General features: G+C 41.0%; 1 protein-coding gene across 1 annotated transcript in view; it reads left to right on the forward strand.

The window, feature by feature from the left end:
• Positions 1–12,721, forward strand: part of BRD10 (bromodomain containing 10) — a 43,100-nt gene that overhangs the window by 12,749 nt on the left and 17,630 nt on the right. Inside the window, exon 3 of the mRNA XM_075596606.1 lies at positions 2,229–3,631. Within this exon, the coding sequence (XP_075452721.1) occupies positions 2,229–3,631 (1,403 nt within the window). The remainder of the gene's footprint in view (positions 1–2,228; positions 3,632–12,721) is intronic.

Here is a 12,721-nt window from a genome sequence, read left to right on the forward strand (position 1 = left end):
AGAGAGCAGGGATTTCAATAATGCCCAAAATTTACCAGCTATAGTCTATAATTTGTGTTAAACTCTTCTCCATTCCCTCTCTCCTTAATCCTTCTCCCCTAACAGTCTTCTCGATCAATTATTCGGCCTCTCCTAAAATACATATTTCCTAATACAGTAGTTAACTAACATATTGGTACAAGCACTTTGCATATATTAAGTAGAATATTAGTAGTATGTTCTTTCTTGTCTACATATAGTGAATTTCCAGGTATTCTGTTTTGTGGTATAAGCAGGGGTTGCAAAGTAAATTTTATTAGGCCGCAGACTTGAGAAAATAACATGGTTTTATAACGATCTTCTGTTCCTTTCCCCATAAAATGAAAACCGTTGGAAACTTGATGCTCTTATATCTCCAACATGGTGCTAACAGGTTTAATATAGCCCTTTTCTGTGTGAGAGGGCAGTAGTGGGTTGCTCACCCTTTTTCCAGGGAATGGCTTCAATCAAGTACCTTCAAGAATGCTTCATGAGCATGGGCTAGTCTGACAGTAACATGACTAGATTCAAGGCATCCAAATGGAGCAGCAGCTGAGGAGTAAAGCAATGTATTTTGTGGCCGCTTTTACCCCTAAACATATCCCCAAGTCTGCACTCGCCACTTCTTAATACCCTTGTGGCGCCTGCAAAGCTCTGCTGTTTGTTTGAACTTTTATTTTAGCTACTGATGTTTCAAAATGCTTGACGGGAAGCAGGGGGATTACTGATAAGGGCCTGTGTTTTGAGTTGGATGAATTCCTATGGCAGCTCTTACGATCTTGAACATTTCACGTAATTACCCTGTGCTTCTGGCACGGAAGTTAGAGTGGAGGCGATTTGGGGCAGACAGCTTTTGTGACTGTGAAATGTTGTGTAATGTGCTGTGTATACTACATCTTTATATAGAAGAACAAATACTATTAATAAAAATGTTGCCATGTGCTGTAAGCACCATTTGGTTCGGCCTCTTTAGTGGCTTCTAATACTAACTGTACATCAAATATCTAAAGGATGTAGATCTTACGTTTGCCAATACAACACATACTTTGGGTTTTTGTCAAATTAATACCTATCCTCCTCCTTTGCTCACAGAATCGACTCCTCCCTTATCCTTCTGCATTCCTCAGGTACTACTCGTTAGAACCTATAACAAATAGGTCTGATTCAAATATCTGTATCTCTTTCAAAAAATACAAATACAAAGAATGTCCCCGGCGCAAAGTGTGGTGATGATAATTACAGTACCATATCAAAAGAAAGTCCTGGTTGAAAAGTCAGTCCTGATGGTAGAAAGTTTCATCAACAATTTGAGGTAGATTTTCCTCTGGGCGTAGTCCCCTTATAATGTCTGCAAATACAGATAGAGAAAAAACACCATTGCGCAGTATACAGACTCAATTGCCCCAACCTGAAGAGGAAAATCCCTACTTACAGGATATTCTCTTGTTCATTCGGGGGAGAGGATCTGTTCTTTGGCTCTCTTCCTCCACCTTGATCTCCTACGGACCCCTCGTGGTTTCTAAGGTGGCTCTCTTCAACTCGGTCTTCGTTGTCCCAGGAGCAGCATACACCGCAACAGCCGAAGAACAGATCCTCTCCCCCGAATGAACAAGAGAATATCCTGTAAGTAGGGATTTTCCTCTTCAGGTTGGGGCAATTGAGTCTGTATACTGCGCAATGGTGTTTTTTCTCTATCTGTATTTGCAGACATTATAAGGGGACTACGCCCAGAGGAAAATCTACCTCAAATTGTTGATGAAACTTTCTACCATCAGGACTGACTTTTCAACCAGGACTGTCTTTTGATATGGTACTGTAATTATCATCACCACACTTTGCGCCGGGGACATTCTTTGTATTTGTATTTTTTGGTATTGGATTGGAACAATCCATTGTTTATTGCCCCCTTGGCTGCATATGTAATCACACTATTGTTGTTATCACATCAATTAGTTCATCACTTGGATCAAGCGCTGGTAGAGAGTTTTTTAGTTAGTTTTGTATTTCACATCTGTATCTCTTTATTCACTAAATTAGCTCAGACAGCTATATGTTTTTGGTTCTCTCTCTTATGTGCAACTGATGTTAATTCATTATTTCTTCTTCAATTATGCGCCAAACAATAAATGATGCTACACTGTCTGTATCTGGAGAGGATGCTGAAATACCTCCTCAGCTGATTTAATATTACTATTTTGTGTTTTCGTTAGGCTCAGAGAACAAGAAAGGAAGGAAGCAGAAGAAGCAAGCCAGAAGGAAGTGGAAGAATGGGATAGGAGCCTCCTGGCACTCGCTCTGCCTACATCTATGGAGACAATGTGGGAAATCCCAGCCATCGGTCATTTTCTTTGCTTAGCACAACAAATTTTAAACCTGCCTGAAATAGTCTTTTATGAGTTGGAACGCTGTTTGTTGATGCCTCAGTGCAATGTATTTTTGTCCAAGATAATTACTTCTTTATTAAGCCCCCCACATCGCAGACCGACTTTACATCGAAGACCAACCCTCCCTTACAGAGTTTGGGAAGCAGCACTTAGGCAGAAGGTACAACAGTGGTATACCGTTGTGGGGCAGGCCGAGAAGCCTGATCGGTGTGCAGAGAAGCTAGGTCTCTCCTCTCAGTTTTTTAAGGTTCTTGGTGAAGTCAACCCACTTGAACAAAAAGCATTTCACGAGCTACCATTCTATCAAAAGGTTTGGCTGCTGAAGGGACTCTGTGACTTTGTTTATGAAACACAGAGCGAAGTCCAAGACTCTGTGCTCGGGCAGCCTATCCATGAATGTAGAGAGGTGATCTTAGGTTACGATGCCCAGGAAAATGCATACATTCACTTCCCTCAATTCTGCGGAGCGGATGTCCGTGTGTACAAACAGAGACCACTTCAAGCCCCTGAATTTCCAATCCCGCCCATTCAGATAAAAAGGACGCCCAGGATCAAACTGGAAAGAGCTAAATGTAAGTACTCTTACAAAAATAACGGTGAGATCACATCTGTCGGACACAAAGTGGAAGCTTCAGGTCCTAGGTCCAGCTTGGAGCAATATTTTGAGTGCCATGATGACTGTCCTGCAAAATGTCACTTTGACAACTGCAGCAGTGAAGAACAAGAGGTTAACGTACACCGGCCCTGTGACACTATGAAAACCGTTTGTTGTAAGGAAAATATGGATAAACCTGTCAGCCCAGGGGAGGTTGTTGGTTATGGGGAACCTCTTAGTCCGGGGGAAATTAGGATTCTTGAAAATGGGGATAGGTATGGAGAGGCAACGATAGTCAAACCTGATCCCAGCCCGTTGAAAGAAAATGCACTTAAAACATGCCAAGTTCATGTCAATGGCAACCACACGGACACTTCTGATGTCCTTTTCCATCGAGTGGCAAGGGACATTATCTTAGACCATCCATTACTAAACCAGAAAAAGCTGAAGCTCAGCAAGGCGAGGGCGAAAAAAAAGAAAAAGAAAAAGAAGAAATTGAAAGATATTGTAAATGAAAACATGCAGGTTAAATGTGACAGTGTCCACACACCCCCATTCAAATCCTATAAGACTGAAATCCAAAACAAATTGTATCTTAATAAGAAGAAAACAAAGCACAAGAAGCACAAATCTGGTGAGTATGTTTAATTAGCAGTAAACCACTGGGAGAATGTATTATTCCGTGTCGACAGCAGAGCGAGGGAGAAGGCCCTGCGCTCTTCCCTGCAGCAATGAAACTGATTGTCGGGGGAGAGAGTGGAGACTCTGTAAGAGAGCAGCCTTCCTCCATCTGCGTCATTACGTTGTGGGACAAGGACCAGCATTGCACCCTTTGGTTGCGCCCCCTGTTCCATGTTGTTAGACAATGACTAGATTATGAAGTGCATATGACTATTTTCTAATCGTAAGTAGGAAGTGTGGTAGATATGTGAAATGAACAGTGCCGAAAACCAAGGGTGCTCCAAATGGTTTTCTCTGGGTGAAATTCTTTCATACAAAAGTTTAGTAACAATATTGACTGTTAAAAGGTGATTTGATTCTACTTATTTGATGTATGACACTGCTAAGGCATCTAACATGGGCGTAGCTTCAATTAATAGCTACAAGGGAGCAGAATGATATTATAGACATTACTGAAACATGGTGGGATGAAACTCGTGACTGGACAGTTAATTTAGAGGGTTATTCCCTTTTTCGGAAGGACCGAGCAAATACTGTAGAAGGGGAGCTGGAGTATGTTTATATGGTAAACCGGCTCTAAAGCCTACGATGGGCCTATAAGGGACGATGTTTATGAAGGGAATGATGAAACTGTAGAGACCTTGTGTATAGAAATTAGCAGTGGAGGTAAAAGTAGAAAAGAAAGAAGGCATCAAATCTAGGCCATGTTTGCATAATCAGTGATTTTATTATCCAGACGCAGACTGGGGCAATGAGATTAGCATTACAACAAAACGAAACAGGTTTTTGGGGTGCTTAAAGACAATTACATGGCTCAAATTATTGAGGAACCCCCAGGAGAGGGGCAATACTGGATTTGGTCATATCAAACAATGTAGAAGTCATAACAAATATTGAAGTCCAGGAACATTTGGGAAACAGTGATCATACATGGTCTCATTTGAAATAAATTATCAAAAACATATTACGTGAGTTCAACAAAGATTTAACATTTTAGAAAGGCAGATTTTAATAAACTGAGACATAATCTACAAGGAGTAAATTGGGGTGATGTTTTTGTAGAGTGAAATTTGGACAATAAATGGGCAGTTTTTAAAACATTGTTAGAAAAGCACATTTATTAGTACACCCTTGGGTAATAAATATAAAAGAAACAAGTCTAAACCAAAGTGGCTAAATAAACACACAGGGGAGGAAAAGAAGAGGCATAGGTGCCTTGATAAAATTAAAGTAAATAAAGCACCTGGCCCAGATGGCATGCACGCAAGAGTTCTTAAGAGTTCAGTAATAGCCAAACCATTAAATGTAATATTCAAGGACTCCATTTCCACAGGCTCAGTACCACAAGATTGGCGTAAAGCAGACGTGGTGCCTATATTTAAAAAGGGGGCGAGCTCACAACCTAGGGATTACAGACTTGTAAGCCTGACTTCAATAGTGGGGAAGCTACTAGGAGGTATAGTACAGGATAATATTAATACCTAATGGAAACAAAACTATTAGTAATAGTCAGCATGGATTTATGAAGGATAGATCATGCCAAACTAACCTTATTAGTTTCTTTGAGGAGGTAAGTAGGAATTTATACCTGGGTAATGCAGTTTCTGTGGTCTACTTAGATTTTGCAAAGGCTTTTGATACAGTTCCACACAAGGTTAGTGTACAAAATAAAGAAAGTTGGGCTTGGTAAAAAATATTTGCGTCTAGAATGAAAACTGGTTGAAGGATAGACAACAGAGAGTTGGCGTTAATGGAACTTTTTCAGGTTTGGCTAAAGTTGTGAGCAGAGTACCTCAAGGATCGGTACTGGGACCCCTGCTTTTGAACTTGTTTATTAATGACCTTGAGGTTGGCATAGAGAGCAAAGTCTTCATCTTTGCTGATGATACTAAATTGTGTAAGGTAATAGAATCAGAGCAGGATGTCATTTCCCTCCAGAAGGACTGGGAAAGACTGGAAACTTGTGCAGGTAAATGACAGATGAGGTTTAATACAGATACATGTAAGGTTATTCATTTGGGAAACAAGAATAAACAGGCAACGTACAAATTAAATGGGGATAAATTAGCAGAATCCTTGATGGAGAAGGATATAGGAGTGCTTGTAGACAGCAGGCTTAGCAATAGTGCCCAATGTCATGCAGTAACTGCAAAGGCAAACAAGATCTTATCTTGTATTACATGGGCAATGTCTGCAAGGGATGTAAATATAATTATGCCCCTCTATAAAGCCTTATTATGACCACACCTTGAATATGGAACACAGTTTTTGGCACGGCTCCATAAAAAAGACATTATGGACCTAGAAAACGTGCAGAGAAGAGCCACCAAATTATTAAAGGGGATGGAAATTTTCACTTATGAGGGTAGGCTAGCTAAATTAGATTTGTTTACATTAGAAAAGAGGCTTATAAGAGGGGATATGATAACTATATACAAATATATTCGGGGGCAATACAAGGAGCTTTCAAGATAATTATTCATCCCAAGGGCAGTACAAATAACACAGGGTCATCCCTTAAGGTTGGAGGAAAGGAGATTTCACCAGCGACAAAGGAAATATTTCTTTACAGTAAGGGTAGTTACAATGTAGAATTCATTACCCATGGAGACTGACGGCAGATACAACAGCTATCTTCAAAAAAAGGTTGGACATCTGTTTAGAAAGGAAAGGTATACAGCGATATACCAAATAAGTAAACATGGGAAGGATGTTGAACTATGGAGTAATCTGATTGCCAATATTTGGAGTCAGGAAGGAATTTGTTTTTCCCCTTATGAGATATAATTAGATGATATTTCACTGGGGTTTTTGTTTGTCTTCCTCTTGATCAATATACTGTAAGTACGGATATAGGATAAAGTATCTGTCGTCTAAATTTAGCATGGGTTGAACATGATGCACGTACGGTATGTCTTTTTTCAACCTCATCAACTATGTAACTGTAATTCATTTTTGTTTGTATTTGTGCACTAAGCATTGAAAGCAGCATTTCATTAAAAATCCTATATTTGTTTAATAATTTTTGTTATAAATCAGTTGTGTAGTATTAGATAATACTTTCTGCATTTTTTTTTCTCTTTATGCCCTTTTTTTAATGATTCTTAATGTATTAAGCTTCCTTGGGGTGCTATAGCAACTATTTAAGAAGCTACACCACGTCCTCTTTTGAAATAGGCAGCCATATTGTGTCCTGAGAAGCCAGATCTTTGCTGATCGAGCAGCAGCTTAGATAATTGCATTGACATACATGTGGGGAACTACTGCATTTATTTATTTTTAAATACAAGAGTCGGGCAAGAGGAAATGCCCCTTTAAAAAAAGAAAATTGCTGTATTGTATCACAAAACAGTGCATACCATATCAGTAAGAATGGGGGAAATAATTGTGAAGTAATTGTAAAAGGAAAGAATTAGGCAACGCTAGTCTTGAGAATCTAGAAATGATTTTCCTTCATGCTGTGGTCCTCATAAAGTCACACAAATTAGTGCTCCCGTTTTATGGCAAGTGCGTTATAGGAAAGAGAATTGCACGTACTAAAGCAATGAATTGCATTAAAATAGGTTGCTCTCAAAAATCCCTACTGTACTATTAAAAACAATCTATGCCTCAAGTTTCCTGGGTGGAGGGTAGGTGGGCTCCTCTCAAGCCCATTGTAATGTCATCTGGATATATGGCTACGGGTGGGACAAACTTTGTCATACTACCTAACCCTGCAGCAGGGAAATTTTGTCCCTGAAGAAGCTCCTTTGCTGGAGGGAAACGCGCGTTGGACGCGCAATGTTGTCAGTCTCCTACTTGGAGCTGTTTTAATGTAGTGTTTGCAGTCTCCTGGTTCATTGTGTATAGACCTCAGTATTTGGTTACTTATCTCTACAGTCAGTGAGCCTGTTATCCCTGCTCTCCATGACATGTGTTTTCACAGAGCTTATGCTGTGAACTCACTAATAATAATACTGTGAGTGTCAGTTTCACCATGTTGTAAACTCACCAATATTATTACTGCGAGTGTCAGTTTTACCACTCAAAGTACCTGCACTTCAACACACTGACAACTCATCACTGAAGCGCTCAATGGTATAAACTGCAGTAGGATCGCTGGATATTTTTTCCATATAATTGTTTGCTGACCTGTATATATATATACACTTACCATCTGTTCTCACAGTTGCTCCAGAGGGGTTAATACCCTGACTTACAGCATCTTATGTCCTCTACATCCCACCAACATTAGGTTGTCAATTGGGATAGTATAATCACATATTTGATGACATGGATGCTTGATAGTGTTGATTTAATTCATTTTTAATTCACTTTACACTATTCTTTGGTAATATATATGGTTTAAGTAAATCTATTAAAAGTTAACTTTTACACGCTGTGGTGTGCAGTTTAGTGAATTCTTTTAGGGGCACAATCATTTTGTGTTTCCCTTCCCCTTTTTTCTGCAGCAGTTTCATCAGATATTTAACACTAATAAGGCCTCACATGAGAGAGGAGAAGAGTAAGAAAAGGAGTGGGTGGGGGGTGGGAGAGAATGCGAGACATTATTGTCACGATAGAAAAGACTTTTACAGGGATTACAAATAACTGGCAGAATCAGAGAGTTAAATAAACTAAGGTTTATTCTGTCCAGAGCCAACACGGAACAACATAATGCAGAAACATGGCAACTCACAAGAACAGGGGGTTTCGGGGGACTACTAGCACGCTAGTTGCAGGACGCTGCCGAAGTGAGTTTACCCTGGATGCTTTCTTCCGTCCGTCCGTCCCAGTACCAGTGATCACCGCCTGTCGGTCCACAGTTCACTTTTCCAGTTGGCCTCTAGTCACAGAGACCAACCATTAACAGCTGTGGAGTCTTGATCGGCATCGGCTTCTATAGTTTCCCAGCCTCCTTCTGAAAACATGGAGAACCGGGTGCGGACCAATCAGGGATGTGGGTGATGTGAGCGCCTAGGGACTGCCCCTAGGAGCGCGGCTTGGGAGCAGGGGAAATTGAAACTGACCAATGGAAATTGGGCCAACAGGGTTAGGACCAAGGCCCGATTCCAGCTCCATATCTCCAGCAGGTGTAGTCGCCTTGCTGCCCGGGAGAGAACAATGCTCAGCTTTTAGAGTATGTACCTCCCCAGCAGTCGCCTTCCCCCACCTCACCATTGTCCATATACCCTGCTGTACCTGGCTCCACACAAAGGCTTGCTATCTGACTCATTGTATGCCAGCCACTTGACCATGGTTACTGGCCAAAGCATACAATGAGTCACACAGAAATCACAAATACAGTTTAACACACTTTATACTGATACCTAACTGGGGCTTGCAGCCATTTTGCAGCCTTAAGCTGTCCTGTTCTGTCCCCTGTATGGTTTTCTTTGCCTGGCTGCAGTTCCTTTAGCCTTAGTTGTTACTGGTTAACTCACATAGCTGTCTTCTCATCCTGATACCTTGGCAACCCCCCCCCCCTTTTACTCCTGTGAGTTGGACTGCCTCTCCTCCTCTTGGTGTCTGGTGCAGCCCTACTGCTATTTCCTCTATGACCCATGTCATATTGTTCCCTTTAGTCCATGCCTGCATCCTGCACAGGTCTCATGCCTCAGCTCTCTTCGTAAAGCTATTTTTATTTACCTATCCCATTTGCCATTACCATCCCCTATTTCTCCATAGTTCCCATTTCCCCTGTATTGTATTCCCTTAGTACTTTTTTCCCCTTTTTATTTCTGTGTTGTGCCCAATAAACACTTCATTAAATAAGAAGCTCCCCCTTGTTTGGTGCATGGGATTGAGTTAAGCTACCTATCTCTACTCACTTGGCAAAGTGAGCCTGGGACAGAACATAACACATACATAGAACTGTTCCAACGTGCAGGGAAGAAGTCTCAGGTGAGGAGAATTTCACTTGTGCAGCCAACACAACATAGACAAACAAATGCCTCAAAATGAAGGTCTCCTCTAGGACAGAGGTACAAAGTTGAGCTCTACTCACAAGTTCACAATGCAATTCTTCAGGTCCCATATGGACCTGAAATGTCACCAGGTCATGATGAAAGGTCCATGTGGGACCTGAAACATTGTTTCTCCTCTGTTCTTGGCTGTTACAATAAATGAAGAATTGCATTGTGAACTTGTGAGTAGAGCTCTACTTTGTATCTCTGTCCTCTGTCCTGTATTTTGAGAAATTTGTTTGGTCATACTGTACATAGGACTGCCATCTTATGGGGCAACAAGTGGCCTTAACCATCAATATATTGTGCCACAATGCCCCTACCGTCACAAGTATAAAAATGAGAGAAAAGGGGAGGGAAGGATAGACGGAAAAGTGTAGAAGGGAGGGGAAGGAAAAAAGGAAAGAGCGCAACGTGTTCTCTTCATATTATTATTATTATTTTAAACAATGGCCTAGATTTACTAAACTATGATATTTATATCACTGTGAGTTAATGGTAAAAAATGAGTTCATTTTACACCCGAAGTTTAACACTTAAATAACAAAGCGATAACTAATTTTATTGCAACGTTAAGTTTGGGCTGAATGTAAGCCAGGATCACTCATTAGCATGCAAATGAGTATGCATTGTCTAATTATATATGCAAGCGTATTACATTTAACGACCGTATCAGAAATAACATGCAAATAAATCATCAGCGGCTAATTACTTATTCGTACGCTACTTACTCACTAAACTGCAATACCTGGCAATATCAGGCTGCCGCCCCAAAATATCATCCTACCCCCAGCCTGGCGTTAGGCCTATCTAGCCTATGTATTTAATGGTCTCTAGACATAGGCATGATAAGACTAGACAACCTAGGGCAGATGTTAAAAATACGCAGTATTCATAATGTTGAACTTATAAAAAATTAGAAACCCAAGTGACCAGCTAGTCATGACTGGTTTGCCACTGGGGCTACTAAAAGCTTTAAATGTTTGCCTATAGATACTTTGCTTTTTTGTATTTCATATGTATTGTGTTTATGTTGTACTGTATGTTGAAGGCATTCCTTTGCAGTGCGTTGGTGGCCTCAGACATCATTGTGGTTCAATAATTGAGCTACAAGGCTTATTACATAACCCGGTGGTAGAAATCTTTGAGATCTCCCTTTATAAACGGAAAGGCTTGTGGAATTGTGGAATAGCCACACTTGCTACAATCTACAAATGTGATAGAAGGTAAGGGAATTGAAAAAATGCTTGGTATAGACATGAGTCAGGGGTGTGCAAACTGTGGGCGCAAGTTTTTTGGGGGGCGTGGCAGTTGCAGAGGCCCCATACTCTTTGCCAAAGCATTTAAATTAAATACCGGGGTGCGTGCGAGGCCTCTAACTCACTTACCTTGGCTTCGGGTGACGCGTCGTCATGGCAAAACAGCAGCAAATGACGCCACAGGGTGATGTGACATCACTTGATGTCGGAACAATGGTAAGGGGGGCGCGAGCAGTGGGGGAGAGCAGGCAGGGGGGCGCAGCACCCATAGTTTGCACACCCCTGACATAAGGCTATCCTACATATAAAAAAGGATCAAATGGTATCTCGGGTTTTACAGCAGATTGGAAAATGGGCAGGTGGGACAAGCTGCTCTCTATCTGCAATCAGATTATGAGTTTCTATTGTTCATCACTCCACTGCTCCCTCCCTTGTCTCTCCTCTGGACAGCATTACTCCCTGTCTTCTCCACTGGATAACAATATGGCTGCCGTGGTGAGCTTTGGCTCTGCAAGCCATATGTGTAGGTTTTTTTTGGTCAACCTAGAAAAAAGTTCAATTTACCAGCAACTGGGGTCACCGTAGCTGTGAGTTCCACAGGAGGATCTCTGCTATTAGTTCTAGTTCTATTCAATAGTTCAGTTTATTCTATGTAGACCTGCACCTTTAAAGCTGCAGTTCTTTTTTTTTTTTTTTTTTTAATTTATAGGTTTTTTTTTACTTCAATAGTTTCATGTGGGCAATCTCTATTTACCTAAAGAACTGCATAGCTGCTGGTCAATTCGTTCTGCGTCTACTGATCGGCAAAGTTTGGCGACATCTTTAAATATGGGGAATGTATTTCCTCTGTTTCTGTCACTCAGTGGAAGCTCATGAATATTCATGAACACTCCTGCACTGACATGTGCAAGAGGGAGGGCAGGGCTCACAAAGGGGTGTGCCAGGGCTTGTGACAGGACATGAAGGGGCAGTGCCTTAGCAAATGGTTGTTAAAATAGAATACAAGAAAATTGGTCTTTCAAAGTTGTTGTTTTTTCAATAGAAAATGCTAAAAGTATTTTTTCTTACTACAGAACTGATTTATTAAAAAAAAACACACATGCAGGATATTGCCTGAACTGCAGCTTTAAATACACAAACTGCATTACTTGTCCTTGTATAGTTGATATTATGAACTCCCACACAATACTCTGTAACGTCAGCTGCTAAAAGAAAGCAATAAAAATAAAAGCCAACATTTTATTATCCATAATGTTAGGGAGCACAGTGGCAAGGACAAATATGCATTGCTTGTCAATGTAATGTTATATTTTCAGTATTTAATTTGTAGTGAAGTAGAACACGTCTCAAATATTGGACAAAGTGATTACAGTTTTCCTTAATGAATAAAAATGTTAGCCACTTGGCATTTTTATTTTTGTATTCTTATGGATTGTTGAATTTTTATGCAGTTATCTTTGATTTGATACAGGCAGGGGCGGAACTAGTGAATTGTGGGCCCCAGTGAAAGTATGTGAGCTGGGCCTCACTTGGAAACACAATTGAAAACAATAAACACAATTTGCAATGCTCCATCCTCACCATGCTCTCCCCACACGCTTCTTCCTTTCCATCCTCCTCACATGCTGCCTCCTCACCATCATCTTCCTCACATGCTCTCTTATCGCCAGGCTCTCTCCCACACCATGCTCTTGCCATGCTCCTTTCCCATATTCTCCCCCCTCACCATGTTCCCCCCTCACCATGTTCCCTTCTCACGATGCGCTCTTCTCACCATGCTTCCTCACCGCCCTCTCCCTCACATTCTCCCTCCTCACCGCCCTCTCCCCCACATTCTCC

The sequence above is a fragment of the Ascaphus truei genome, chromosome 1, assembly GCF_040206685.1.
Source record: "Ascaphus truei isolate aAscTru1 chromosome 1, aAscTru1.hap1, whole genome shotgun sequence".
Classification (NCBI taxonomy): Eukaryota; Metazoa; Chordata; class Amphibia; order Anura; family Ascaphidae; genus Ascaphus; species Ascaphus truei.